General features: G+C 44.1%; 2 protein-coding genes across 8 annotated transcripts; both read left to right on the top strand.

The window, feature by feature from the left end:
- Window positions 191-18,975, top strand: CCDC180 (coiled-coil domain containing 180). Of its 6 annotated transcripts, none has more exons than XM_021413837.1 (37): window positions 191-351; window positions 691-830; window positions 1,993-2,075; window positions 2,431-2,543; window positions 2,635-2,760; window positions 2,939-3,049; window positions 3,316-3,411; window positions 3,679-3,842; window positions 4,073-4,192; window positions 4,987-5,066; window positions 5,228-5,316; window positions 5,848-5,970; window positions 6,567-6,740; window positions 7,006-7,121; window positions 7,802-7,928; window positions 8,083-8,122; window positions 8,225-8,463; window positions 8,854-9,071; window positions 9,550-9,725; window positions 10,503-10,683; window positions 11,138-11,284; window positions 11,711-11,855; window positions 12,074-12,190; window positions 12,541-12,627; window positions 12,840-12,953; window positions 13,271-13,455; window positions 13,775-13,839; window positions 14,158-14,290; window positions 14,815-14,889; window positions 15,099-15,165; window positions 15,769-15,910; window positions 16,259-16,419; window positions 16,854-16,991; window positions 17,526-17,637; window positions 17,772-17,982; window positions 18,346-18,484; window positions 18,784-18,975. In XM_021413837.1, the coding sequence occupies exons 1-37, from the start codon at window positions 265-267 to the stop codon at window positions 18,913-18,915; spliced, it is 4,773 nt and encodes a 1,590-aa protein (XP_021269512.1). In that variant the 5' UTR covers window positions 191-264; the 3' UTR covers window positions 18,916-18,975. The 6 variants fall into 6 exon arrangements, with proteins under 6 accessions (XP_021269512.1, XP_021269515.1, XP_021269516.1 ...); XM_021413838.1 differs by having other exon boundaries at window positions 197-351; window positions 682-830; window positions 8,225-8,448; XM_021413836.1 differs by having other exon boundaries at window positions 197-351; window positions 682-830.
- Window positions 18,880-27,333, top strand: LOC110406850 (globoside alpha-1,3-N-acetylgalactosaminyltransferase 1). 2 transcript variants are annotated; one of them, XM_021413859.1, is made up of 6 exons: window positions 18,880-19,017; window positions 20,826-20,888; window positions 21,734-21,784; window positions 21,872-21,907; window positions 23,882-24,016; window positions 24,432-27,333. In XM_021413859.1, exons 1-6 carry the CDS (start codon window positions 18,989-18,991, stop codon window positions 25,114-25,116), a joined length of 999 nt encoding a protein of 332 aa, XP_021269534.1. In that variant the 5' UTR covers window positions 18,880-18,988; the 3' UTR covers window positions 25,117-27,333. The 2 variants fall into 2 exon arrangements, with proteins under 2 accessions (XP_021269534.1, XP_021269533.1); XM_021413858.1 differs by lacking the exon at window positions 18,880-19,017 and adding an exon at window positions 19,122-20,100.

Here is a 27,384-nt window from a genome sequence, read left to right as displayed (position 1 = left end):
AGCTTCTCGTGTGTGTTTGCTAATTGTTTTTCCTATCCTGCGGAAGGTTTCTAAATTATTAGCTTATTTATTATTAGCCTTTTTATTATTAGCGCCGGGGGTTCTTTAAGGCGGCGGCGCTCCGTGTTCCCGCCCGGCTCGGTGGGAGCGTCCCTCGCTGCCATGGCAACGGGCCGGGCTGTTGGCCACGCCCCCTGGCGTTGCTATGGCAGCGCACGACGCGGCGCTCCGTGCCGGGAGGACGCGGTGAAGCTGCGGGAATGAATGGCAGCGCCGGCAGCGCGCGGCTCGGGGGGGGCGGTGCGCGTGATTGCCAACGGCGAAGTCTACAGGCAGCTCTTCGAGGATGAGGTAAAACACGAAGAAACGGGCAACAGCCGGATGAGTTCGTTGTGCTGCTCCGTTGTTTGTTTGAAGTAGAAATGAAGTGTAACCCTGCGGCGGGCCCGGCTGGGGTGTTTGGGAGTGCTGAGGCACCGCTCAGCCTGCTTCAGTTCCCCTCAGATGGAGGAGAGATCGTTTTCAAAATGGGGGAGGGATGAAAAAACTTTTGGACGACAATTGTTATGCGTATGCCTCGCTTTATTTTGCTGTTCTGTTCTGAGGCCTTTACCCTCTCTCATCCGTTATTTTGTCACAGTTCTCTGTTCAGTGGAGGATTGCAACTCGTTCTGGATTCGGGTTTTGCAGGCTCGCTGGGTGCGCTCGCTGGGCGCAGCACGGAGAGGGCGGCTCCGTCTGCACGAGGACCTGGGCAGCTCGGCCGGCACGGGGCCATCGCCATGCAATGGGAGGAAGGAGACTGCGGGAGCAAAGCTGCTGCTGGGCAGGTAGAGAGCAGGAGCAGAACCTCCTGGCTGCGTGGCAGTGTGACTCTGCCACCGCAGGCATGGAGCTGTAACGCTGGGAACCCAGTTTTTTGGTCATGGCACTTGTAGTCTATCTCCTTTTCACCAAATGTGAAATGAGTACGCTGAGCTGCTGCTGATTCTCAGGCTAATCATTAAGGTTGGGAACTGCTGCTAAGATCATCTAGTCCAACCATCAGCCCGTCAAATGTCTGTGATGGCTTACACGTGCACAACTTTCCTTTTAAAAAGCTCTTGTATGATTATTTTGTTGTTCAGAGCAACCTGGATGTAAGCCTCTATGTATTACAGATACCATCTGATATATGTAATTGTAGCTTAAATGCTAAGTCAGGTCTTGAAGCAGTGATGGAGCACCTGCTGGGAAGGCAGGGCCAACCCAGGGGAGCACAGGTGCATGCAATGATGCAATGCACCAGGATCCACCCCTGCCCAGCCCTCATTTAAGGGTTGGCAGTGGAGGTGAGAGTTTCTCTCTGGCAATCTCTGTGTACCTGAGGCCTTCTGAAGGTGAGCAGCTTCTTTCCTTTATTTCTGTGCCCACAGCTGTTGTATTTGAGCAAGTCCTCCCTTGCTGCAGCCTGGGACCTTGCTGCTCTGCTGTCATTGCTGCACTTTCCATTGCGTAACAGTAATATACACTATTGAGCTATGTTTTATGTTCTTTGGTGGTTCACAGTAATGATTATGCAATATACCATTATTCTTAAGTAGGTTTGTTTCCCATGTTTTGAAAACTATTTCCTTCAGTTTAGTTGACTTGAGCCTCTTGTTAGTGGGGCAGGTGCTGTGTGGTAGTAGGAACGCTCAGCTCTGCTCTGAGCAACGTTCATAAACATGAAAGTAAATTAGTGCCCACATCCTTTTCACCATAACCTTCATGCTGAATAAGTACACCCTCATTCCTCCCAAGCTGGAGCACAGCACCCTGATAGGGAGGTAAAGGCTGTTTCCTTCCATTTGAGAAGCAACGCCATTAAATCCTATGAGCCATATTCTCTGAAGTCAGAGTGAGGCTTTTGTTTGCTTAAATGTTATATTTTGCCAGTTAAATGGAGCATCGTACCAATTGCAAACCTGTGGTCTCACTTAGTACGAAGCGAGGCTTTATGCTCTGTTTCAGGGAAGCTACAGCATCTCAGGTGTCCTGGAAAAGTGAAGATGTCCTTGCAGCTGAGGAAGTCAGAGCCCTACCCGATCTTGTTGGTAAAATGTATTTCCCTTAATGTCAGGTATTTTCATTTTTGTTTGGAGGAAACCGCTGTATGTACAATGTTTTGAGCTGAATAAGGTATAATATTGAGCTCAGAAGCGATCTGATGTGTTTTATAATGATTTGTATGTAATTATGACAATGAAGAATCCACATGTAGGGGGGAAGTGAAACTGTCAATCAATGACAATTAGAGTACAGAAGGTAGTGATGATATAAGCTGATTTAAAACTGCCATTTCTCAGCATCGCACCTGAATGCTACACAGACAGTAGAGCTTAGAGCTCTGATTTAGTGATTAATTGTTCTCATCAGCTCTAGGCTCCATCATTCTCCTTTTCTTCGCAGAGGTTCCTGAGGAAAGCAGAGGCAACCTCTTGGAGCTCGTGTCAGAATGCCGGCGAGGCCGCCACGGCGCAGCACTGACCTCAATGCACCGCGAGCTTGCTTGTGTCGCCAGGGTGAGGCTGGAGCTGGCAGCGCAGGTGGTCTAGAACAGAAGCTGAGAGCCTGATGTTCAAAGCATGGGGCTGACTTCTTTACCTTCTTCAGGAAATCGAGCCCTTTGTTTTGGAACCCGGAGATCTGCTGTTGACCAAACTGATGGAATCTGATAGAAAAATGGATGTTCTTACGAAGATGGAGCTCGATGCCACTCTGGAAGGCTTCTCGATTGAAGTAAGGCAGATTTTGCTACTGTCAGCTCTTTGGTTATTGGTACCTGTTGTTTGTGGTCTGTTTGGTCAGCGCAGCAGCACACCTGCCTATGTCTTGCTGCAGTTTTCTGATAAGAATGCATTTTTTTTTTCCCCACGTTTAGTTTTTCACTGAGATTGAGAGTAAATCCTTCTTGCAGGATTTGGAAGAACTGTGGATGACCATGCAGCAGGAATCCTTGACCAGAAAGGAGTGGGTTCGGGAGTGGAATGAAACCTTAAAAAAGGTGGAATGGAGCCGAGCTGACAAAGTGAGCTCAGATTTCAGGAATCACAGATACCAGGAAGTAATCAGTCAAATAGCAACAAAAGTGATTGATTTATTTTTAGTTGCTTTTATGAATCAGTATCTAATAATTTAGCATCAATATTTAAAGATTCACTTCTCGATCTGTCAACCAATTGAATTTATTTGGGGAAAAAAACAAATTCTTATTAATATCATTGAAGTGTCAGTTCCCTAAGGCAAGCAGTTGTGCAGAGCCTTTTGTGTCTTTCTGATTCTTGTGTTGTACAGATTACAGATGTGCTGAGGAAGTATACTGCGATGCTGGAGGAAATTTCCTTCTTGTCATCAGCAGATGTCCACAGGTTCATCAACGATGAGGCCATGGTAAGCCCTTTTCATTGGGAGTCAGCTTCACCTGTAAGAAGACAGCGATCTGAAATCCCCCCCACCCCCATATTTTGCTCTTTTCTCATTTTCAAATGGAAATGATTGCTGCTACCTGTCAATCTCTGCCATGTAGGAGAGAGGTTTCTATATTGCAGGGGTATTTCTTGTCATTTCAATTCTTCTTCCTCAGTCTGACACGGAGCTGGCACTTTCTATTCCTGTCATATACTGCTTTTATTCCTGTCTTTATGTTTTCATACGCAGATGATTAACAGAGCGCTGCTGGCTAATCAGAGGGCGATTGCCAAACTGTTCTTTAATCTGATGAAATCAGAGATGAAAAGGGAATTATCGCTTCAATTGAAGTGGCGAGATAGAGTCAAGGACTGGAGGCTCATACGAAAGAACTGCATCATACAGAGTTTCAGGTCTGAAGTTTGACAACAGTTCATATTTTGGAGCATGAATAGCATAAAGTGACCGGTGTTCCATCACGTTTTCTATGAAAAGTAGTATTTTAGTATCTTTCCCCAATAAAACTCCAAACTTAGCTTTCTTGTTTTTAGCTGGTACTCCTAAGACATGTTTTGTGTTTGTGCTTCAAGCATTCGGTTTTTCCCAACGCATATTTGCATCGATGTATTCTTCCATCCTACAGAGAATTTATGGCAAAGGAGGAAATACAGGATCCCCAAATGGTGAAAATAGAAATGGAAAATATGATGAGCGGTCAGATTCTGCTTAATGAACGGAGGCTGGAATTGCTGCAGCATCTTACGTATGACTGACGAGAGTACAGTAACAAAAGTAGAGTTCTTGGTGTAGTCAATGAGGGACTTGTGGTGGCACCACTGCCCGTGGTGGGGGATGGAGCTGGATGACCTCCAAGGGCCCTTCCAACCCAAGCTGCCCTGTTAGTTTTTGATGTGACTGCTGAATGCTCTTTGCTCCATCTCCATCTGAGATGGAGCAAAGAGCATTGGTTGTCCAATGCAGCAGTAAGGCAGGGCCAAAATCTCTTCCATAAAGCTCTTTTTAATGGGGGGAAAAAAAAGTATTTTTTGGTGTCCTTGTTTGGTGCACCTGTTTCACTACCAAGGGGCTATCAAGGGCAAGAAATGCAGTAACACAGAACTAAACCTGAGTGATATATGAAGCTTTGTAGAAAGAGGCGGACGTGGATGGATGTGCATGTAAAAATGGGTGATGCTGTCAAATTTCTGGGTGGGAGATTGATCTGTAGAATTCCTGAAGAAGTGAATGTTAAAAGACACCTCATACTGCTATTTTTGAATTCTGTCCATTCTGACAAAAATAAGATGGTTTGGGTGCAACGCTGCCATCTTCAAATGCAGTTTTTCTTTTATAATGGATGTAGCAACAATGGAGATTTAATTCCCTGTTGGTAAACAGTGGCCTTGAAAAACTGCATTCATCTTGTTTTATTTTCATTGCTGAAATGGCCGTAAATAAAGCAGGGTAGTCTGGTTATGCTGATTTATAATGTTATCTTTTAACAACTGACTGGGTTATCTCTGAAGAGATCTGATATATTGTTTCCTATTTTGATAGCGATTTGTTGCCTCCAGCGAGCACACAAGCTGAGATTAATGAGTGGTACAGCTCCTTGGTGGATTTAAACAGAAGTATAGGTAAGGTGGGAAATCAGAAAACCAGTCTGGAATTCAAGCAGTTCTTTCTGTCTTGTTTTTTCCCCTATCAGTAACGAGTCAGGTGGGTGCTTGAAAGTATGTTTGCTGTGTTCTGGGAAATAGTGAAGTATTGTCAATGCTCTGTTTTCCATACCCTCCAGATGCCCACAATATGCAGTGTACGATGAAAATTCGTGCCCAGTATGAGAGTGTCGAGCAAAAATGTCTGGCAGAAGCACAGCTGTGCAAGGTCGGTACCACAGCGTTGTTGAGGTCTTGGAAGGGTTCTTGGTAATAGTATATGAAGTGTTGTTGCAGTGCTAGGGTTTGAGGATTGAGATAAGAAGATAAATTAGTCCCAACTGTTGCCTTGTTCTGCTGGGATACCCCCTGTCCGTTTCATTTCATGGTAGCATGTGGTATTTGTACTTGAAATGTGTAAAAGCAATAACAACTAGCAATGATGAAGGAAGTGCCGCCCCACGCTTGGGTAGTGACCTCAGGGTCAGAACCCTCAGTCTTGTCCTTAATCTCTCTTATTTTGGGGAAAAAACGTCACACTCAGCTCTGTTTTTCCCCATATCTGAACAGGATTGTACTGCTTACTTCCCAGAAGGTGAGATATGGGAGACTGAATCTTTGTCTTTGAAACGTGTTGTGTAGACTGGATGCTGGAGCTATAGGAAGTGCGAACCATTTTAGTCCGTGTTCATTTTCTAAAAGCCATATGATATTCTGTTATATCATATGTGTGTCAATAACTTCGTGTTTTTTCATTCAGAATAACCTGTTGAATCTGAAGGTTTGCACACAAGAAGAGGCTGAAGAAATGGTGGCTTCTGACTTCCTTCTGTTGACTGAGAAACTACGATGTCGGTTTGAAGAAGAACTGGAGCACATGATTGTATGTTTATTGCATTTACTCTTATTCCTCTTTAGGAATAGTCTATTATTCATGTGCTATGAATGTGCTTCTTAGGCTATTGGTGCCTTGCTGTAGTGTGATTGAGTACCTGTCCCATAAATAAAACAGGATGGTACCTAAAAAGCTAGGATGTGATTCAAGGGAAGAGTTTATCAGCGATGGTTTTATAATAAATTGTCAGAGGTAGGTTGGGTAGAGCCCATCCTGCCTGGAGGAGGAGGGATGGATTTGAATGCCCTTCTGAATTTCTGTCAGTCCTATCCTATATGATCCTATACGTGACAGTGACTGAGTAATTGCTCCTAAGATGAAGGATGGCAAAGTACTTCTGGGGTTGTGCAGATCTTGTTTATTCTATGCTTTATGGTACCAGAAGAATAAACAGAAGGTTTGATAGCTCAGCCTCTAAAACAAAAGTCCATATTCTTATCTGTTTTACTTGGACTATTTTTTCTTTTCAGAATAGAAGAGACTCTGTTGAAGGCTGATCGCCTTTTATCATGTCATATGTCCCCTTACTCTTGTATTTCGCCTTCTTGCACTCAGTTTCATGATAACTTGGATGTGTTTTTCAGAGAGGCTTTGAGGAGCTGGCTAAATGCAACAAGCAGAATTGCAGAGACCTGTATAGCTACTGTAAGGAAGCCAGTGTTCTCTGGGACATCCATCAGCTCAAACTGTCCCAGCTGGAGGGTGAACTCCAGAAGAAATTAGATGAATGCAGATGGAAACAGGATAAATCAATTCAGGTATAAGCATAAAAATAAGAATACAGTATGATGTAAAGAAAGGGCTTTTTAATGCAGAAGAGCCTTGTGAATTCAAGTGTATAAACAGTATAAAAATAAAAATGTAATAATTAACACTTATACTGGATTTTCTGGGTGTTACTTTCATGCTATCAACTATGTTTTTGGATACATTCTTGTAATTTATTTTTGGAGCCTAGATAGTTACAAAACATTTTAGTAAATACTAAATCACTTTTACTGGGTTCTTTTTATGTGGTTTTAGGTGATGGAAACTAATCTGGCTATCATTTTGGATAAAATGAGGACAGCGAGCTCTGAAAAAAACCTGAAGAAATCTTTGAAGAATGCCCTTTCTTCTTTGGATGGCATCAGAGCTGAGTATGAATTCTGTAGTGCAGACTTAATAAGTGTGTGTGGAAGCTGGTTGTACAGTTCAGGCCCTGTTCATGCTGTAGTATGACGATGTGGAAATACACTGCTTGGTGCTTCGCATAGGGATGTAAAATGAAACAATTTCCATACTGAGCAAGGTTAGGGCAAACAATACCTACGTTTAGGAGTCACAACCATGTGAGCACCTACAGCTCTACTTGCTGAATATTTTACCCAAAGGAAAACTGAATAGGCAGAGAGGATGCAGCCATAGTTTCACACCCAGAAGGTATCTTCTGTTGGTCAGATCTGACATATATTAGAAAACCATGAGGCAGATCCATATGCACACGCCCCACACTGAAACTGCTTTTAGAGCTGTTGGTTCAGTGCTCTTTACATTCATTAGGACCATTAAAACCAACCAAACAAAAGCAATATACCTTTTAATGTCAGGAAAAATATCACAAGAGGTAGCTTTTGCTCACTGAAGTGTGTATACCAAGTTAATCCCTACGAACAAGCCAGGATGTAATGTGTTCAGGTGTAGCAGAATAGTTGATCCCAGCCTGAAGCATTTATGAGATTTTAATCACAAAGATTTGGATTAAAGGGCATAGTAGTTATATTTCATTTTATTTCTATACATACTTAAGTCTCTTAACCAGCAGCTCTGAATTTAACAGGTATGAGGCGTCCAACAAAGTTCTCATGGAGGAAGTCACAAGTTACCCAGAAGCCATTTTGCAGGAACTGATTTCTTACAGTGAATCCCTTAGCCAATATTTTAATGTAAAAGAAATCTTCAAACAGGTATGAAGAAGTCAAACTTCTTTTGAAGTCTCCCAGGTGCATGATTTTTTTGAGACTATTGTAGGCTAATGAAGTAGATATATTTTGGAAAAGAATCTGAATCTCTTATAAGCAAGCAAATCCTTACTTTAAAATTGTTCTGTTGTTCCTTCAGAACTTGGAAGGAAAGATAGACTCCATGTTTCCAGGTCAAGGTAATACCTTGATAGTACATATAAGCCTTTCTGCTTGCTTGTTTTTCATCTGCATTTCTTTGTATTGTGATCACTAAAACTCTGCTTTCTGGAAATGATTAGCTGAGGTTTTGGAAGCTGAAAATCCGGGGGAGCAGCAAACGGAGAGTGTTGTGCAGGAAAATGAAGAAAAGCAAAAGGCTGATAGCTGTCAACAACAAAATGAACGAACAAATATTCCTGAGAATGAGAAGGTCTTTGCACAGGAAAGTGAAGAAAGAGAGGAACAAGAAGATGGAGAGAGCACTCTTCAAGGGAGTGACGAACTGGATGATATAGAACAGAGGGTGAGCTTTCCAGAAGTTAAGTGTGAGAGAATACATTTGAAAGTGATGGAAGCTTTTTGTAAAATCATGGCAAACAGGAGGTCACCTTGCTGAAATAAGTCTTAAATTCCTTAGCATATATTTAGTTTGCACACAGAGCATGTGTCCATCTTTATTAAACAGTATTTCTTCACCATTAGGATTTTCAATGCTGCTACTAGGTGAAGGGAGTCTATCAAACAGTTCAGAACCATTCCTTAATGTAGTGGAAATGCTCAGTCACAGCTTGAAGCAGTAATGGAGCACCTGGTGGGAAGGCAGGGCCAACCCAGGGGAACTCAGGTGCATGCAATGGATGCATGCATTCACTTATTCTAATATTGTGTTGTTAGAGGCCATGGGTGATGATTCCCAGTTGTTTCCTAGGATACGTTCAACAGCAGCAAGGTGGGAATCTCTGAAATCGCTGTTGAGACCTTTTCCACTTCCAGTGGAAACACTTACACTGTTCTTGGAGCTGAAGAGGCAGGGAAACCTGATGTCCTAGAGACGCATCTTACAAAATATGATGAAAAAGGATCACTTCCTATGTACCTGGAACATGTACTTATCAAGGAAACGGTGTTTGTAGAACTGAAGAAAAGGTTAGTAGGAAACTGTTTGTTTTCTCTTTCCCTTTAGGTAACAGAAACATTTCAGCTCTTCGGAAGGAACGTTAGACTAAGTATGCAAAAATTACTGAGTATTTTGATGTTATTCCCTTTTTAACTGGTAAAAATAAGATAAACTTCTGGTAACGCCCTTCATACATGGCTCCTGGATGAACCACACAAGCATTTCCCTCTTACGGAATATTCCTGTATTATAGAAAGTTTAGTGAGTGAACATTAATAGTGACAGAGCATTTTTATAGCAAGTCTAATCATTTCAGTATTAGAGAGATATAAAATATGAGTATTGTTAACAGCTGTAGACAAAATGAGTAGTACTGGCACAGTGCAAGGGTTTGAGAAACCTCATCTTCCTGTAGCCAGAGTTAATTCCTTACATTTAACGTGTGTAGGGCATTTCTGTTTATTACTCAGTGTTCCTCGCTGTAAGAATTTCTTTCTTAAATCATAGGGTGCGCCTCTGCTTTTTTGAACACTTGGAGAAGTGGTTTGCAGAGTCCTTATCCAACTTGTGGGCCACTGTAGGTGCCAAGAAAGAGGAGCTGAGTTCAGAACTTCGGCAGCATCTTCTCTCGTGTGAACTGAGGCAGGAGAATATAGAGACAAATATCTACAGTGTTAGAGCTGGTACCTACTTCTTCACTCTGAACACTGTCTGTCTTCATCTGGAGATGATCATACAAGGAAAAACGAAAATGAACAAGTGCTGGGGGGGGGGTGACTTCTGAGTACAGGAGACAAAGGAATTACCTGTGTGAAATATCACTATGCAGCCACAGATTGGCTGCTAATGAGAAATCTTGACAGTTCTCCTAAAAGGATTTTGGGGGGAAAAGCTTGATTTTAAGGTGGGTTTGTTGGTTTTTAGCCAACTGTGAAGAAGTCTCTTTGGGAAGAAGAGGAAAACAGCTTTTCTAATCCCCCTTTCCCTACGAGAAGGGCAGATACCTTCTTGGCAGCTTCCATGAGGCTGGTTGGTTCGCTCTCGACTTACCCAAATAAATTAAAATAGAATGATTTTTTTTTTCCTCCACAAAAATAAAGTACACTTTCAATTTAATCAAACAGGCAAAAGAGCTCCACTGACACCAGCACACCTTTTCTCTTTCCGTTTGTGACAAGGCTGAGAATGGAAAGATAAAGGAGATCAGCAGTGACCAAAAGAAAAGAGCTCAGAGCAAACAAAAGATGTTTGTGATTTGATTTGAATTGATTCAGAATTGTCTGGGGCATAAGACACCACGAGGAGAAAAGTCAAAGAATTGGGTCTACTTCATTAGTGGTCTTAAGGTCCTCTGGGATCCAGTTTGTTTTGTTTCACTGGTGCTTCTGGTAACGGTGGTCATGGCAGTCTGTACCAAACAGGGAATAATGGCCATACTGTAACTCTTCTTTTCTTATCAGAGGAACTGTTACTTCATAAAAAGTGTCTGGAGCACCACTGCCATGAGGTGGGAGAAGCTCTGAAGAAGGAGAGAGCTGAATTCCTCCGATTTTGTGATCAGCAAAATGACAGCATCCAAAACTTGGACTCGCGGATCCGCGACATGGAACCAGCATTCCTTCGGGCTCCTGTGGCCGAGCAGTAAGTGTGCCAGCAGCCAGAGCTGGCGTGCCTGTTCCTAGCATTGTTCTGAGCCCCTTCTGCCTGCCATGTAAAGGCTCTCCTGGAACTCTGTGAAAATGGCAATAATTTTTGTTCCCTCTCTCTCTGAATGGATCACCTTTTCCATATATTTTGGAAGGGGTACTGATCTTAAAGTGGACTGTGTTTGATTTGTTTAGACTTTATCCGGTTTACTGAATCCGCAAAGTAACAGACTAATGGGTTTTGAAGGATGCTTTGCAACAGCACCAGCTGCTTGCTGGTGTGTGCTGAGTGTTCATCAAAACCATCACCATTGGGTAAGTTGCTATCAGAACAGTAAGATATCCCAGAGTTCTCAGGTCTTACTGATGTCTTAAAGCTGGGAGTCTCTGAACCGTAACGTTTGCTCCTCTTTCTATGTGTTTTCCCCATCTTCTGCTGCTCGCTTTAGGTTAGATTCCTCCAGCAGCAGCGTGTGCCCAGAGCTCCTTCATCACCTGGACGTCATCCGAGTTTCCCTGAGGAGTTATCGGAACTATCTGGAGGAAACTTTGGGAAAACTAAGAGATTCAAATGTGGATTTTCTCAAAGGCTGCAGGTACAGAGATATTGCTGGAGGAATGTTGGTAAAGTTATCTGTATCTGGATATCGGCGTTTGTTCTATTGGCAGAATAGTAAAAGTAATGTTTCTTTGTTGCTATATGTTCCTCTAAAGAACATTAGTTGTTAAGCCAAGGTTGTTACCCTCTTTTCATTCGTCTTCATATCTGTGTGGTAGAACTGCTCAGCTATAATCTCTTCTCTGAAGGAGCAATAATGCATTGGCAAAGGCTGCCCAAGGAGGCAGTGGGGTCACGGTCCCTGGAGGTGTTCCAAAGCCATGGAGATGCTGCACTGAGGGACATGGTCAGTGGGGAAATACTGGTGGTAGGCAGATGGTTGGACTGGAGGATCTCGGAGGTCTTTTCCAACCGTGGTGTTTCTGTGATGAGCGATGGCTTTCCCTTTGCTGGCTGCTTTCAGGTTATTCGTGGAGGGAGGCAATTTTTCTCCGGAGGAGGTACAGTCTTTCAGTAAGCGTCTTCAGAAAGAAAGCAAACATATTGATTCTTTGGAGAAGTTAATTGTGGCTGATATGGAGAAAATGGAATCGAGCTGCTTGGAGCAGGTGTGTGCAGAGCTTCACCCTTTTGGATTATGGGTTGTATTGGCATATATAATGTGATTTATAATCATCCTGGATTGGAGCTTTAAAACCGTTCTGGTTAATTCTGTGTGACAAATACGTGATGGAAGAATAAGTAGAAACGGTGAGTTCAACTATTTAAGCCAAAAAAAAAGAGTGAAAACAAATGAGTCTCTCTCTTATTTCTGGGATTTTTAAAGGCTACTGAAGTTATCAACCAGGCTGAAACAAGGTTCCATTGTCTCTTTATGAATCGAGTCTTTATGGAGAAGATCCAACAGCTTCTGACAAATCTACGGGTGCAAATCAAATCCGAGGTACGAGCAGAAACATCAGAGCTTTGTTTGAAGGAATTCTAATCGTTCCTCTTTTATTCCGTTGAATGGATTTCTGGCTGAGTTCAGAGCGAACCGACCACAAGTAACTTCTTGTGTCAATTCAAAACTGATTTTCGTCATTGTGCTCTGAAACCATGGCCTTCCTGCAGCTGTCCTGGAACGCTGTGGCCTTGCAGCACATGGATCATGTGCATCTGAGCAGAGCAGTGTTGGTTTTGTGAGTGCTAGTGACTGAGTCTCCTTACTAGCAAGTCTCGTGGTTTCAAAGCGGAGGTTCTGAAAATCCCTTGAATGAGATTTTCCCTCACCAATGTCTGCTTCTGTTCCAGGTAGCAAATTCCAATGTGCAGGCAGCAGCATTGAAATCCTGCCTGGAGAAGCTCTGTGCTTTCGCTCACCCTACTGCAGATGAAGAAGTAAGTTCTAAACAGATGAAATGATTTTACTTTGACCACATTTTGGCTCAGGGCAGCTCTGTACCTGTTCTCCTGTTCACAGTGCAATCTCATTGCTCTCGTGTATGTGTTAACAGAACAGTTCCAAGTGATCTTGCATGGAACTGTCAGCATATCTGAAGTCTCCTCTCTCTGATGTAGTAAATGCCATCTGTATTACGTATTTCTTTCAGTCTTTGACTTCTGAGGAGTTGTATGACTTCATCAAAGTAGTGATCAAAGAACTGAAGGCGAGGAGCCAGTACCTTGATTGCCTGCTAGTGAACGCAACAATACCATATGATAACGTAGGAGAGTATTTGTTCTCTACCTTTTATTCAGTTTTGAGTCATCTTTTAATGTGTATCTGTTTTAAAAGTTTTCGTAATCTTTGAGAGTAATGTTTAGGTGGTGCTTAAGATGATTGTGAGGATCCATCCATAATCTAAGTGCCACAGAGCTATACAGCTGTGACAACACTTCTAGAATTACAGAAGTTTTTCTTCCAGCCTGTCAAGCAAAATAGCATGTTTGGAATATCTATTTCTATAAACAGTAATTACATGTATTGCTGATGCTAGTTGCCTGCTACAACCTACGTGGTTTCATTTTGTGCCCAATTCAGGAGCACTTTGCCCCTCCTGCAGCAGAGGTTACATTACGAGGTCCCATTGCTGCTGCTATTCGAGCGGAGAACAAATTGAGGATGATGGGGCTGGATCCTGTCAGATTTCCTTTGTTAAATCCAAGCAGAATGGGAAAATCTGCAATTGATGATTTATCAGTAAGCGTTATTAAAAACTTACTCGGGTAAGTACTTGTTTGCCTTATTACGTTTTTCTGTCATTGTCTATTTGCATTTTCCTTGCTACATATATATCTTCTCTTTACAAGGCCTGTGCTAGCAATAAGAACAACTTCATGCACAGCTATGCTTGTAGGAAATCCCTGAATTCCAGTTAAGCAATTAGTTACTCCATGAAGGTATTCCTGTTTACACTGTTGGTTGTAAATGCAGCCCCTTCAGTTGAACACCATCTCAGTAATTGATCTGCACTGGACACTTGCTAGGAGAAGGGAACTTGTAGCCAGGTATTCCAAAGCCACTTAGCTTTTCCTTTTGTTCCAGAATTCAGTCATCCAGGAGAAAATCTTCAGGCCTAAATCAGGACAGCAGTGATTCACTGGGACCAGGTGTGCTGGAAGTTCTTTTAATTTATTCATTTATCTTAGTTATAGTTCACAGCTTGCTAGGGAGCAGGTTGAGCTGTTCCAGGTCAGCAGCTTACATGTTAGCCTTGAGAGGGTCATGCATCCTCACTGTCACCTTAGCTGTCTTTACTTTGCACTGTGGTATCTTTTTGGCTCTTAACCAATGAAAGGTGCAGAATAAGATAAGGTGTTTTTTTCTTTGGTTTTTAATGAAGTACCCGTATTTGTTATAACAAATTTGTTATGGAAGAAAGTTGGCATTTATACTTCGCTCTTCTTCTTTCCTTATTAAATACAAAGCAATTCTTCCCACGCAGAAGAAGAGTTCTCACTTAAATGTACCTGATGAAGGTCCTCAGAGATCTGACGCTTACAAGCACGCAGCTCGGAACACCAAGAAGATGGCAACTGAAAAAAGGACGTCAAGAGGAAGGTGAGATGTTACATCCTCTCATGCACTGCCTCTTCTTGGAGAAATTCTTCATTTTTGTTAGTGTTAGCCTTCTTTCTGCTTCCCATTTGGGATCTCACAGTTTGTGTCCTTGTCATCAGCCCTTTGGTTCATTTCAGACTTGGGATGGAGGAGTGCTTTTCTCCTGCTAATCAGCTGTTGATCTGTATTATGAGACTGTTGAAATGCCAACTAACCCCACTCTTAAATCAACGTGGCTTCGTTTCCAGGTCCAGCATCTAAATAGTACATCTTGAGCTAGGTGCACACACTGATGAAATGAGTGAGTCTAATGGTGAGAGCAACAGGATAGTTCTGAAAAGCCATTGAGGAGAGAGTCATGGGGATTTTAAAATCAGCAATAGTTTCCATGTAATACTAGTTCTAGAGTTACGTTTTCTCAACTTCTCTTCAATATTATACCTATCACATCACTGACTAGCTCAAATAATTAGAGAAACAAAAGACTTATGGACAAATATATATATATATTTTTGCCTTCTTAGCATGCAGAAATGCACCAGATCGGTTCTCAGTGACAAGAGGTTCCAGATATTTGGAGAAAAGCCTCCTGAATCTAAGTAAGTCATGTGTATCTTCGGAAAGAAATCCATCCCCTCAGGAGGGGGTGATATGTTCTTGGGCTCACTTTTTCATTTGCACAAATGAATAAGGAACAAACCATTTCAGAGATGATTTTTCAGTGGTTCCATTCTCCTTCTCTATTAGAACTAACTGATCTTTATCCAGTATGATTGTATTTTTTATTATTATTTTTGTTCATTTTCAGTACTTTTAAGGGGATTGTTATGAATATTCTCTGGACGGGTAATAACAACTTGCTCTGTCTCGCTGAGGTAAGAAAGCTGTTCTTCAGACCCTTCTGCTGCTCTAGGTCTAACGTGTCAGCTGAATGACTTGGTTAGATCACAATGTTTGGATGGCTATCCAAAAACTGCTTACTTCATTGGGCCATCTAATTTCTAAAAACACTCTACATCAAGTATTATTAATGACTGGGTATTTCAGAACCTTGTGTGGTTTAATTCCTGGGGGCACCAACTCCTGTGTCTGGTTGTACAGCAGCAAAGCCAAGGCAGTCCTAATCTTCTTCATTCTAATGAAAAAGTATCTATCAGACAATTCCTTAATAGGACTGTAGTACCATTATAATAACTAATATTTGAAGGCATGTTACCAAAGCTAAGAGCAGTATAGTAGTAAGAGGACTGATAATATATTTTCAGACATAGTAGTTAAGCTGCACTGTAGTCTTGGAAACGCTCTCTGTTCAAAGAGCAGAGAGGGAATAAAATTAAGCACAGGCAGAGGAAGATAACTGGTATCAAATAAGAGAGTGATTGACAGCCTTCTGTATCCCTGCTACTGTTATATGCGTAGATATGACTTGTTTGTATGTGTTATCAGCACCTTCTCTGTCTTATCTTAAACTCCTGAAGGAGTTCTACCACAAAGAGAAGCATCAAATCACAATGCCTGAAGATCTGCCGGAGACATTTGAACGTTGTGCAGAAGTACTCAGACAGAATCTGCTGTCGTATCAAAGCCAGATAGATGATTACTACAATTCCTGTCTAAAAGGTAAATTAATTCAGCCAAGACTCTTAATTCCACTGAAAATTGCAACGAGTCAAGAATGAGGTAGATAAGTGGAAAAGCTGTTCATTTTATTGGGCCAATAATTGTTGGTTTTATTGGGTTAATAGTGTCTTTAATGTATCATCTGCTATGTAGAATGTGATGAAAGAGCTTTTGACTAAGTTGATAGACTTGTACAAGGTCACATCTTCTAGCAAGTGTGTTTCTGTACTTATGGAGCTCAGGAAAAGCGATGTTAGGGACTGAATTTAAGAGAGGGAATTCTATCTTCTATCTTCTATGGACACTGCAGTGTCCATTCACCTCAGCTGAATCTTCTTTCCTTGCAAGAATTTTGGGATCAGTTGAAGTTGTTTGAAGAGGAACTCCCTTATGTCTCCCAGTTGGCAGTTGATGCTCTTTTAAAGGAACACGAACAGAAGCTCAGCTGTGCCACCAGTAACATTCAGCACTCCTTCAATCAGCAGCTGGAGGACTGGAGGAGCGCGAAGGTAGGTGTCATGGATGTACTGGAATGCTTCCAGCATAAGCAATGCTGAAAGCATCAGAATTATTCATAGATTTAAACTTTTTAGGAGCTGTAGCATTGTGTAGCTGTACTACAGTACAGGCATGCTTATTTGTAGGTACACTTTTCTATAGATAAGGAAATGCTACTATCTTTTTAAACCATCTCTTGATAAGAGAGATGACTGTCTGTGATGACTTGTAAACAAAATCCAAGGTGAGATCAGAGGCTCTGTTCTTCAATGGACAAGCAATTTGGAAAAACAGTGCACTTCAAGGTTTATCTTGAATCAGCTAAAGAATACACCAAATTTTCTTTCTGTATGCTTTTGTATAAAATGATTGGTTTCACTTCTTTCTAATTATGACTCAGTTACACCCTCTTTATGGAAAACATTTCTTACGTGTTTGCCTACAGGCTGCACACAAGAAGGAATTACGTCCCTCTCTGGGACATCCAGACAACTCACTGCAGCTGGAGGCTTTGTGCCAACGGGAATCAAAATTGCAAAAGGACCACGTTGATGCAATTCACCTCCACACACGGATGCTTCGGGTGAGTGTAAAGCCAGTGCTTAATATCAGCTTGATGGATGTTCCATTTGGGAAGGACAGTAGCTCTCCGCTTCCTCAAAATTCTTTTCTGTCTGCAGGTTCTGTATTTTTGAATTCCTCCTCCTCTTAGCTCTGCATACACACGTACCATTTCTAGAGCAATACCTGAAAGCCCCTCTGCTCAGTGTGTGTGAATTCCACAATGGCCTTTGCTTTGGGCCGAAGGGTTGTGTTTGCAGATTTCTTTTCCTATCTGGTTTGGATGCTGAACCCAAATATACATCTACGTGGCAACCACACACAGAACTCTGTAGGTTTCTGTGCTTTACCTGAGATGATCAGATAGTGTTTAGAGCACTGCAGAAGGCACTTTCAGATCCTTTTCTGTGCCATTTGCAGCCCTGTGGCTGTTCTCTGCAGCTGTTGCAAAGCATCAAGGTTGGAAAGGAGTGTAGTTCTTTCAGAGCTAAATTAAAAGGAGAAGAGATGAGATTATCAGAGGAACTCCTCTCACTGGTATCTGATGTCCCAACAGGACCGTGCTGCCCAGTGTGCCCAGAACTTTGTTTCGGCGCTGGCTGCCTTCACAGAGAAGCTGCTGCTGGAATTAGATGAGAGCATTACTATTGATGACATACAAGTACCGAGTAAGTAAGGATGGAATTCCTTGTTCAGAGTTCTCCTTCCTTCTCAAACACTGCAGCAGGCTCTCCATAGGAAGAGGAGACTTGTCTATTCTCTAATACTTTAAGTGGAAAATATTGCACAATTGCATGTGCAGAGCTATTCCTTGAAAGTGATGAGCATCTAGCTACATGGAGTTACCTGAAAGCAACAGCATGGCTGCCTCTGGTTCCTCCTGAATTTATCGTACATCATCTTCCAGAAACCGAAACACCGAGGGAGAAGACATCCACATTAATCCACCGTAAACAAGCTGGTCTTCCTCTGCAGACCCCTGAGGCTGAGCAGTTAGTTGAACGTGGGAGCAGGTAATATTGAATACAGCAGCGTTCAGTACGTTCCCATTTCACTTTCCTAAGCTGACATCAGGCACTGTTCTCATTGTTTTTTTTGTTCCAGTTGTTAAAATCACTTGGTCACTTTGCTCTACCACTATTTATCGCTTGCCCATTTACAAATCTGTGGAATACTGTGTGTTTTCCCTTGGAAGAGATGAATTCTATTTACTGTGCAGAGCTCCTGGTTGCACTGAATAAAGGAGTTACTAATGGAGGGCTAAAAAACAATAGTGATCTTTTGCATTTTAAATGCAAGTATGATCTGCTCTCTTCTATTCCAACTGACTCTCCTGTGGGTTTTTGCTTGTTTTTTATTTGCTTTGTTTCTTTAAGGACCTGGCCAGGAATACCCATGACCACGCTTGTGGACGATTCAGACTGCATTACGTTCAGAGAAACTGCATCAGTTACAGCAGCAAAGACCACACTGGGCCACGTAGCAGCAGTGGAAGCAAGAGATGCTGTATATAAGGTTAATCTGTGGGAATGGGCTCTTGTGGACTGTGTGTGTGTGGAGGAGTTGTCTATTATTGCTGTGAATCTATTTCTTTTAAAAGAAGTACGGATATGGATAAATTTTAATATACAAAGCAATTTCAGACCTTGAAGCAATATTCTCTGTGCATAGAAATCCACTCTTATGTCTGCGTGCAATCATCTAGGCACTCTGCGATTCTAGGATCTGACAGTGGGTCACGACCTGGATTTAGGCAAAGTAGAATTATAGCTGCTTTCTACTAATTTTGACCTTAATTGTTGTTCTTTGTACAGAAATACATTGGTAAACTTGAGCAGCAGTTCGCCCAGATCAAGGAAGAAAGTACCTCCCAGCTGGTGACAATTCAGCGCTGGGAAAATTGGTGGAATCAGTCCATCCAGAAAATTAAGCAACTCTATACGTGAGATCAGACAAATCTTGCTCCTCCTGTTCTACCAATAAACGTTCTCTTTAACACAGGAAAAGTTACCATGCTGCATGTTTACTGGAGTAATTGGGGGATGCAGGTAAATACCTCGTGGATGTGTTTGTATGCGCTTTCTCAGCTGTCATGGTTTGGCCTCGTTTCTGTGATAAAGGGGGTGAAGGGACCCACAGATCCATGCCCTGGGAGGGGGGGGAAGGGAACGGGCAGGGAGCTGGGCCTGGGTGAGGAAAACAGTGGCAATGATCTTAAAGGGAAAAGAAAACCTAACAACTTAGTTTCCCAAATATGCTACTATTATTTAGTGAACTAAGTCTTTTGTGGATCCCTTTGCCCCGTTGTTGTGGAAACCAGGCCAAACTGTGACAATTTTGTCATACTGGCTGGGAGACGAACTCAGGCCTCGTGCATGGCAGCCAAGAATTCCACCACTGAACCAGCACTGTGTGATTTGGAACACGATGAAAAACCATGAAACCATGACATCAGCCCATTCCATTCTAGGAGGAATTAAATCACAGCATCACAGGGGTTGGAAGGGACCTCTGGAGATCATCCAGTCCAACCCTCTGAGAACTAGCGTTCTCGTAGCGATGATCATCACTTTATGGAGTCTAAAAGGAAGCTTTCATTGAACACAGGGTAATTCTGTACTGCACGCTGGGGAATTGTTGACATACTGCTGATTGTTGTCAGGGATATTGATTTCCACTATCCAATGCAGTTTAAAGCCCTGGTGATGAGCCCAATCAGCTTGCTGCCTGCTCTATCCTTCCCCCTCCCGGCCAGCTGTGCCCCATCCAGTGTCAACATGCTCAGTCTCTTGAAGGTTCATCTATGCCCATAGCACACAAACCCTGAGTATGACACCACGACCACGCTTGTGCCCATGCCACTCCCAGCCCGGCCCTCAGGGCTGCTGGTCACCGTGTTGCACCAAGTGCTGTTTGCTGCTCTGCTGTCAGCCAGGAAGAGAACGCTCCGCCTCGCACGGATGTTACGCACTACTCGTGGGTGCTGTCATCCCTGCTTGCAGCAGAGCCGTTCCCACAGCTCCTGGCACCAAGCCCGCCGCTCTCGGCTCGCACCAGAAATTCCTCTACATGATTTCCAGGAAGGCGGTGGGATCTTTCATCGGCCTATCTGCTGTTACCACATTGATCTGGTAAGCGTTCACTGGCGAGCTGGTTAATGTTTAAATGGGAGCTCCCTGGCTGCAGCAGGAAGCGTGACAGCAGGTCAGCGCAGGCAGCGTGTTTTGCAGGAAGTTCCTCTTGCAGTAACGATTCACAGACACTGCTAATCCTCCCTCCCCACCCGCACCCTAATGGGGCAGCTCTTCCCCACCCAGCCCTGGGTGCGTACCCATTGCTCAGCAAAACCTCGGCCCTGGGCAGTCCCTCCTTGCTCTGCATGACCCATGCTGTCGTGACCGAAGCTGAGGGGAGACAGAAGCCTGTACAAACTCTGTTCTGCAATTTAAGACCCAGCATCTCTGCTTCAGGAAGCATCGGTGTGCCACACCATGGGCTTGCACGCTTCTCAGTCTTGAATGTTGCCCCACGTGTCTCCATTTGTGCATCTGTTTTGCAAGCATGTAGATTTCAAGTTTTGCGGACTGCTTGATGTAAACAGTGTTGAATCCTGATGTTTTGAGCTCAGTGCTTCTGGACTCCTTTAAACCTCAGCTTCCCATTTACACCTTAGCAGTGCTGTATTATGTTAAAGGGTGAATACAATGTGTGCTACACTAACGAGTAAAGTAGATGAGCAGTTAACTAGAGTTCCTGATTACAACCTATGCCAGATCCTGAGAACGTCCTGGGAAACACCAGGAATATATGTTTCAATGCTGCCTGTCTTAAAATGTTTCTTTGCTATCGCTTACAGGATTGCAGTTGGGAATTGGAAAGTGCACTACCTCCCATACTACCTTCCTTGCCCTGGAATCTTGTAAGTCTCCCATTTTGTATGTAATGAGTATCATAAACTGATGCTACGGGAGCTGTGCTTTGCTGACAGTACACCTGGTTGTTAGCAAGTGCTCACTTATCTTTTATTTTATGCAATGATTAATCTATGATTAGTGTCTCAAATAAAACGATGGTGACACAGCCCTTTCTGTTCAGCCTGCTTCCCCTTTGGGACAGCTTTGTGTTTGTACAGCGCAAACAAAGGTCACGAAGTCTCATTTGCTGTATCATCATAGAGCTTCACGTTGGGTTTGTTGTTGGGGTGTGATCACGCATATGTACACGTAGGATCTCCCTGTGCTTTGGGAGATGTGTATCCTAGGGTGCTGGATGGAGAAATGTAAGCCAGAGGGGTGAGATGAAGGCTCACATAACGAGTTCAGAGTCATTAAAAATATTGTCTCATAAGTTACTCATTTCTCCAAATGCTGTTCCAAGTGCGATATATTTCAGGTTGCTCAGCATTTCTGGGGAACAGGAACAAACGTGCAGGGAATGAGTACGTATGTGACCAGCACTGGCAGCCCCCAACAAGTGTGTGCTTCCCTGGTTTTTTGACCACTGCACTGATTTACTCACAGACTTGGAGGGCTGCCTGCCTTTCCCCATTACTGTTCCCTTCTGTGCTCGGTACCACAGCTGTGATTTGCCTGGCAGCCCTTTAAGATGTGCCCAGGTAATGCCCAACTGTCTATACTAGTGTGCCCAGCAAATGGAGTGGGAACTGGGACAGCAATCTGTACACCAGCAGGTCTTAAAACTAAACCTGTGTCCTGTTAAAATAAAAGCATCACAGACCTTTTATTTTCCCATCCCACTATACAGCTCCAAGAAACTCCAGTATTTGGAAGAGAAGCCAGTCCAGCTTTTCCCCCAGTAAGTAATAGCTTTTTATTTCCCATGGTTCCTCTTTTTTAGGCATATTTTGTGTATTATTCAATGGATATTTTTTCCTTTTTACAGATTATTTTATCAGCAACCAAGAGTGCTGGCTCCAAAGTAAGTTCCTTTGTTTGAATGTTGCTGTTTGTTTCTTAATCCTGCATGATAGAGAGCTGCTGGCTTTGGTTTGTGCACTCCTTGGCTCTCAGACGTTCAAAGATCTGCTATTGGGAAGAGACTCAGAGCAGTCAGGCACTGGCACAGGCTGCCCAGGGAAGTGGTGCAGTTATGGAGGTGTTTGAGGAAAGGGGAGGTGTGGTACTTGGGGAGACAGCTTACTGGGCAGCGTTGGTGGTAGGTGGGTGGTTGGACTGGGTGATCTTAGAGGTCTTCCCCAACCTTAATGGTTCTGGGATCCTCCTCACTTGTTCCATGAGAAGCCTGGATGCGTGGGTATGCCTACAGCTGCCCGTGCTCCTCAAGGATTGATTTCAGTCACTGTATACTTGCTACTATACCTACTGTATATTCCTAATTAATACATTAGCACAATCTACACATCTAGCCCATCTACACATTGCTGCCAGGGCCTCTGTCTGAGATGAGAAATAAATCTGACTGTTTTCTAACTATTATATCTTCTGGAACTGCACTGCAGCTTTAGCCAGCTGTGAGTGAGCTCTGAATCCATTTCAGGGCAAAACTGAGCAGGTGCCTTGCATGACCTTCAGCAACGCTTTCAGCCAAGCTGCTGGATCTTACCCTGGAACAAATTACAAGCACTCCTGCAGCTGAGTCTGCCTAGAAGCAGTCAGCCCAGTGAGCTTGAACAGACATGGGAGGTTCCAGGCAGCAGCAGTGAGATGTGGCTCAGGCAGCGCTCCTGTCATCTCACGTTTGTCTGTGGTCTCCTTTGGCCCAGCTCCCGTGGCCTGACTCTTACCTCCAGCAGCTCCGCTTCATCAGCCACTGTTAATTAGCACACCCTGGAGCGAGGCTTTACCTGGCTGTTGTGACGGGCTGTGCTGTAGCTGAGCGTTTCACTCCTCCAAACTGGAATAAATTAACGTGCAGAGTCAGCTAGTGTGTGCTGGAGCAGTGAGGAGAGAACCGCGTTGCTGTGAGTGCCCTGGCTTCCAAAAGGAGCTGTCTGGTGTGTGTTGAGTGGGTGCACACCTTCATCTTGTAATTGTGGACATTACCATAGGGGAGAGTTTGGTTCTCACACATCTTCAGCTGCTATTGCCTTGGGAGCATGCAAGGTAGGAGACTGCTCTGCTCTCAAAGTGTGACCTGTTACCATGTGGCCATGACCAACTTCATTAGTGGAGTGACACAGATTGTGGCCCAGGGGAATGCGAACAGGCAAGGGGAAGCCTGACGTTGTAAATAACATTCTGCTTTAAAAAAAAAATCAAGAAGGTGGGAAAGGAGCCCTGAAAAGAAGGAAGAAAGTGGAAATGGCATTGCATAACTGCCACTGGGTACCATCAAGCTGTGCTGCATGTATATTCAGCACTTCCACTCCCCCCACCCAGGAGATTAAAGGTTTCTTGTAGCTGTTGTATCTTTGAATGCCGGTTCATGTAAAGAATCTTAAATTCTATCTGAATATGTTAAAGCTATATATATATAGTGAAAAAAAACAACTGTCATGCTACAAGCTGTGTTTTAATAATACCATAGCCATGGAGCATATTCCTATAATGATTTATATATTACTACTTGCATTTTAATCCATTTGTAGCCATGTGCATCAGAGTGATAACAAATGTGCATAGCTTCCCATTCCGTGAGTCCCGAGGTCATTAAACTCCCGTCAGCAGATAAGTCCTGGAGGCTTAAATGAGATTTTGGTGTGATTGCTTTTTTTTTGTTGTTGCTAATTCCACAAACAGTGCTGAATTTCAACCCAGGAACTGAAATCTCTGTGCTGTGTGGCACTAAATAAGAGTGCGGGGAGGGAGATCTGAACACAGCACCATCCGTAAGAAGTCAACGCTGATGTACTCTCCAGTGTTTCTTCCCCATTTACTGGGCTTGAAACCAAAGGGAACGGTCACATTTCATTAACATTCCCCCTTTTTTCAGGCGCCAGGATGTGCTAACGGTCACACCATGGTTGGCCCCCATCGTTTGGGAAGGTACCTTCAGCCCTGAGATCCTGGACAGTGCCTACATGCCACTGAATCTCACCATAGGAGTGACAGCCTTTGCTGTTGGAAAGTAAGTAAACCATGTGGGGAGGGACCCAGGTCTTGGCTTCTTGTGGAAAGATGCTTTGGGCTCTTCTTGTCCTCAGCAGAGCTGAATTCTGTTTCAATCTGCAGTAGGTTTTTTATGCATATGTGCTGCCTCCATAATCATAGGAGCCTATAAAATAACTTCAGCACCCAAGATACCTGAAGGTTTTGGAAGAATTTATATGTGGGGCTTAGAGATGTAGATAGGTGGTTGGTTGGCCAAAGTGGGGATGATGGACTTATTCCTTATCCTCTACTGTTCTTCACTGCATGTGTAGCACATGCATTCTTGCAGCAGTACCTAGTAACACTCCCTTGCCTTCATTCACTGAAGTACCCCCCGTGATCCACCACGTAGCCCCATGTCTCTGCTGTGCTGTTCATGTTTGTCTGTCCAGATACACGAGGTTTGTGGGCCGCTTCCTGCAGTCAGCAGAGATGCACTTCATGAAAGGCTATCGAGTGATCTACTATATCTTCACCGACAACCCCGAGACGATCCCCGATGTCCAGCTGCAACCAGGCCGAAGGTTTAATGTTGTGCACATCAAGAAATATCCCAGCTGGCAAGAGATCTCCATGCGCAGGATGGAGGCCATAAACCTACACATAGCAGAGACGAGCCACCAGGAGGTGGACTACCTCTTCTGCCTGGACATTGACATGGTGTTCCACAGCGCCTGGGGGGCTGAGACCCTCGGTGACATCGTAGCAGCCATACACCCTGGTTATTTCAATGTCCCTCGAAGCCAGTTCCCATATGAGAGGAGGAGCTCTTCGGCAGCCTACATCTCTGATGAAGAAGGGGATTTCTACTATGGAGGAGCTGTGTTTGGAGGGCTGGTCAAGAAGGTCTACGAGTTCACCAAGACTTGCCACATGACCATCCTGGCAGACAAGGCCAATGGGATCATGGCAGCCTGGCAGGAAGAAAGCCATCTCAACAGACACTTTCTCTCCCATAAACCCTCCAAGGTGCTCTCTCCAGAATATATATGGGATGACAGGAAGCCAAAGCCCCCTGAGATTCTCCTCATACGCTTTTCCACAGTAGATAAGAACTACCAGGAGGTAAGAGATTGACCCACCTGATCTTTACAGAGATGTCCTCCTCGTGATCCAGCCTGCTGAATGTTAGCTCCCAAAGAAGATGTCCCACTCTGGGTAGTTTCTCTGGAGAATGGGAGCCTTAAAGCATTTCAGAAGCAGCAGCCAAAGTGGAGGTGAGAATGGAAAGGTTTCTACGTTGCTAATCTTTGTAAATACAAGTGTCCTGCTGGGAGCTGCAGCACGCCAGAAGGTATCCAAGGGGCCCGCTGTCAAATAGAAGGCTGTCCTCATAGCAAGGCTGCAAACGCCGTTGTCCGCATGTTTTCCTGAAGCTTTGCAGAAATTTAGGCAGGATCAAAACAGGCTTTGGCATCCCTGTGGAAAAAGAGAAGATCCAGCTAAAGCGCTTTCCACTTTAAAAAAAAAAAAAAAAAAACCAAACAAACAAAAAAAAACCTTTACCCTGCTGCTTTTTAAAAAAAAAAAATTTAATTTTCACATACAATGGTTTAAACGCTTTGTAAGGATGAGGAGGAAGCTTGCCCTCGGCCCGGGTTATCCATGCTCAGAGTGCAGCAGTCACAGAGCTCTTCTCAGCAGTGAGATGCTGCCAGCCATGCAGAGGGAATCCCAGTCTGATGGATGAGCAGTGCCACTTCACACAGCACTTACCTTCCACTTCCAGGCTGTGTTTTGGGCACTGAAGTTCAGATCGAGCTGGCACAGTTCAGACCTAGAGAGAGCTGTGGGTTTGCTCCCATCACAGATATGCTCTGCACCTTCTCACCAGCTCACGCACCTCTGGGGCTCGTGTAATCTTTTCCGTGGTATGAGGGGTTCTTATCCACTGCTTCAATCCTTTCCAACTTCTCTGAGCACCATGAAACCAATCAGCCAGAAGCTGTTGGAGCTGACAGCGAGAGCTGGAACATTTCCTGCAGGCAGGATGACTACACTCCATAATGAGATGCTCTCATGAAGCTGTGTGTTCAGATGGGAGCTGGAGGTAGGCTGGGGTTAACCTTTTCTTTGCATGAACATGACGAGAAGCTGACCCAGGCACTCTGCAGCCTTCCAAGCCTGAGAGCTCATGGGGCAAACAGGTGGGGAGGGGAGAGTGTCCAACACAGGGGAACAGCTGTGCCTCGCCAGCAGCAGCTGCAAAATGAATCATCAGTTGAGGTCACAGTGTGGAGGTCTATGTGCCACCTCCTTGCTGCAGCACTCAGCTGTGAGCATCTTCCCTGTGAGCTCCTGAGGAGTGCTGCCAGCGGGCACTGCGAGTTTATGCCAGCCTCACGTGCTAGGAAAATCCTTATCTCACTGTTTCCAAGGACTGCCAGAACCAGGATTATTGCTGACCATCTTCTAGTTCTAAAACGATTGTGTCCAAAACCCACGCCTGACTCTAGGGTCTCGTTATGTCGATGGCTACATGTGGGCATATGGAGTCCTTTGCAAGCCAGAAGGAGCTGTCTGGTCTGATCTCCTGCACAGGGTAAGACAGATAAAATTATCCCCTGATGTCAGTATCAATGTCATAACATGCAGCTGAGCTGCACTACATCTCTTAGAAAAGAATTCAGGCCCAATGCAAACATCAGGTGATACAGAAGCCACAAAGCCATAGATCAGCTGTGCTGATGGTCACCTCCTCCTGTGCCTTAATTTTGCTCCAAGTCAGGCTCTGTTTTCAGCCACTGGACTTACTTCTGCCATGCTAGCTTATCCAAATTCCTGTGCAGGTATTCATATTCACGTTGCAGTTCTGCTTGCCAGGGCTGTGATTGGAAGCAGTACCCAGAGAGCGCCCATGTCTCTGGGGAGCAGGAGAGTGTGTCTGCAGGAGGATGCTGTGCTCCCCAGTGTGGTGTGGGAGAGGCTCTCTTAATCAGCGCATGTCTCTAATTAATGAGAGCCCGGACTTCTGCCATCACCTCCCGCTGATTAATCCCCTTCCCCCAGCATGCTTTGCTTCTTGTCTTTGCATTGTGCAGCCTGAGACCCACAAGCTGGGGAAGGCTCCACAGGGATCACTTTCTGGTTTGAATTTTTCACCAGGGCTCTGTGGGGAAACTGGGGTGTAGGGTAGCAAAGCAGGGGTGTGGTGCTACTGTGTGCAGGGGCTGCCATGGGGGGGACATTTCTGTGTCACATATCCTTGTGCCAAGGGAACAGACTTGGAAACGCGCTTGCTGTACTGCATGGGAAGTGAATCAGCACATGCAAATAAATCATGGCCCAAATTTACGTTGTCTGAGGCTCTGATCATGCTTTCAAGGTATTTCTGACTCAAGCGCC

Source organism: Numida meleagris, chromosome 16 (genome assembly GCF_002078875.1).
Source record: "Numida meleagris isolate 19003 breed g44 Domestic line chromosome 16, NumMel1.0, whole genome shotgun sequence".
Taxonomy (NCBI): domain Eukaryota; kingdom Metazoa; phylum Chordata; class Aves; order Galliformes; family Numididae; genus Numida; species Numida meleagris.
Note: the sequence above shows the minus strand (reverse complement) of the source record. Positions and strands in the feature narration are given on the sequence as shown.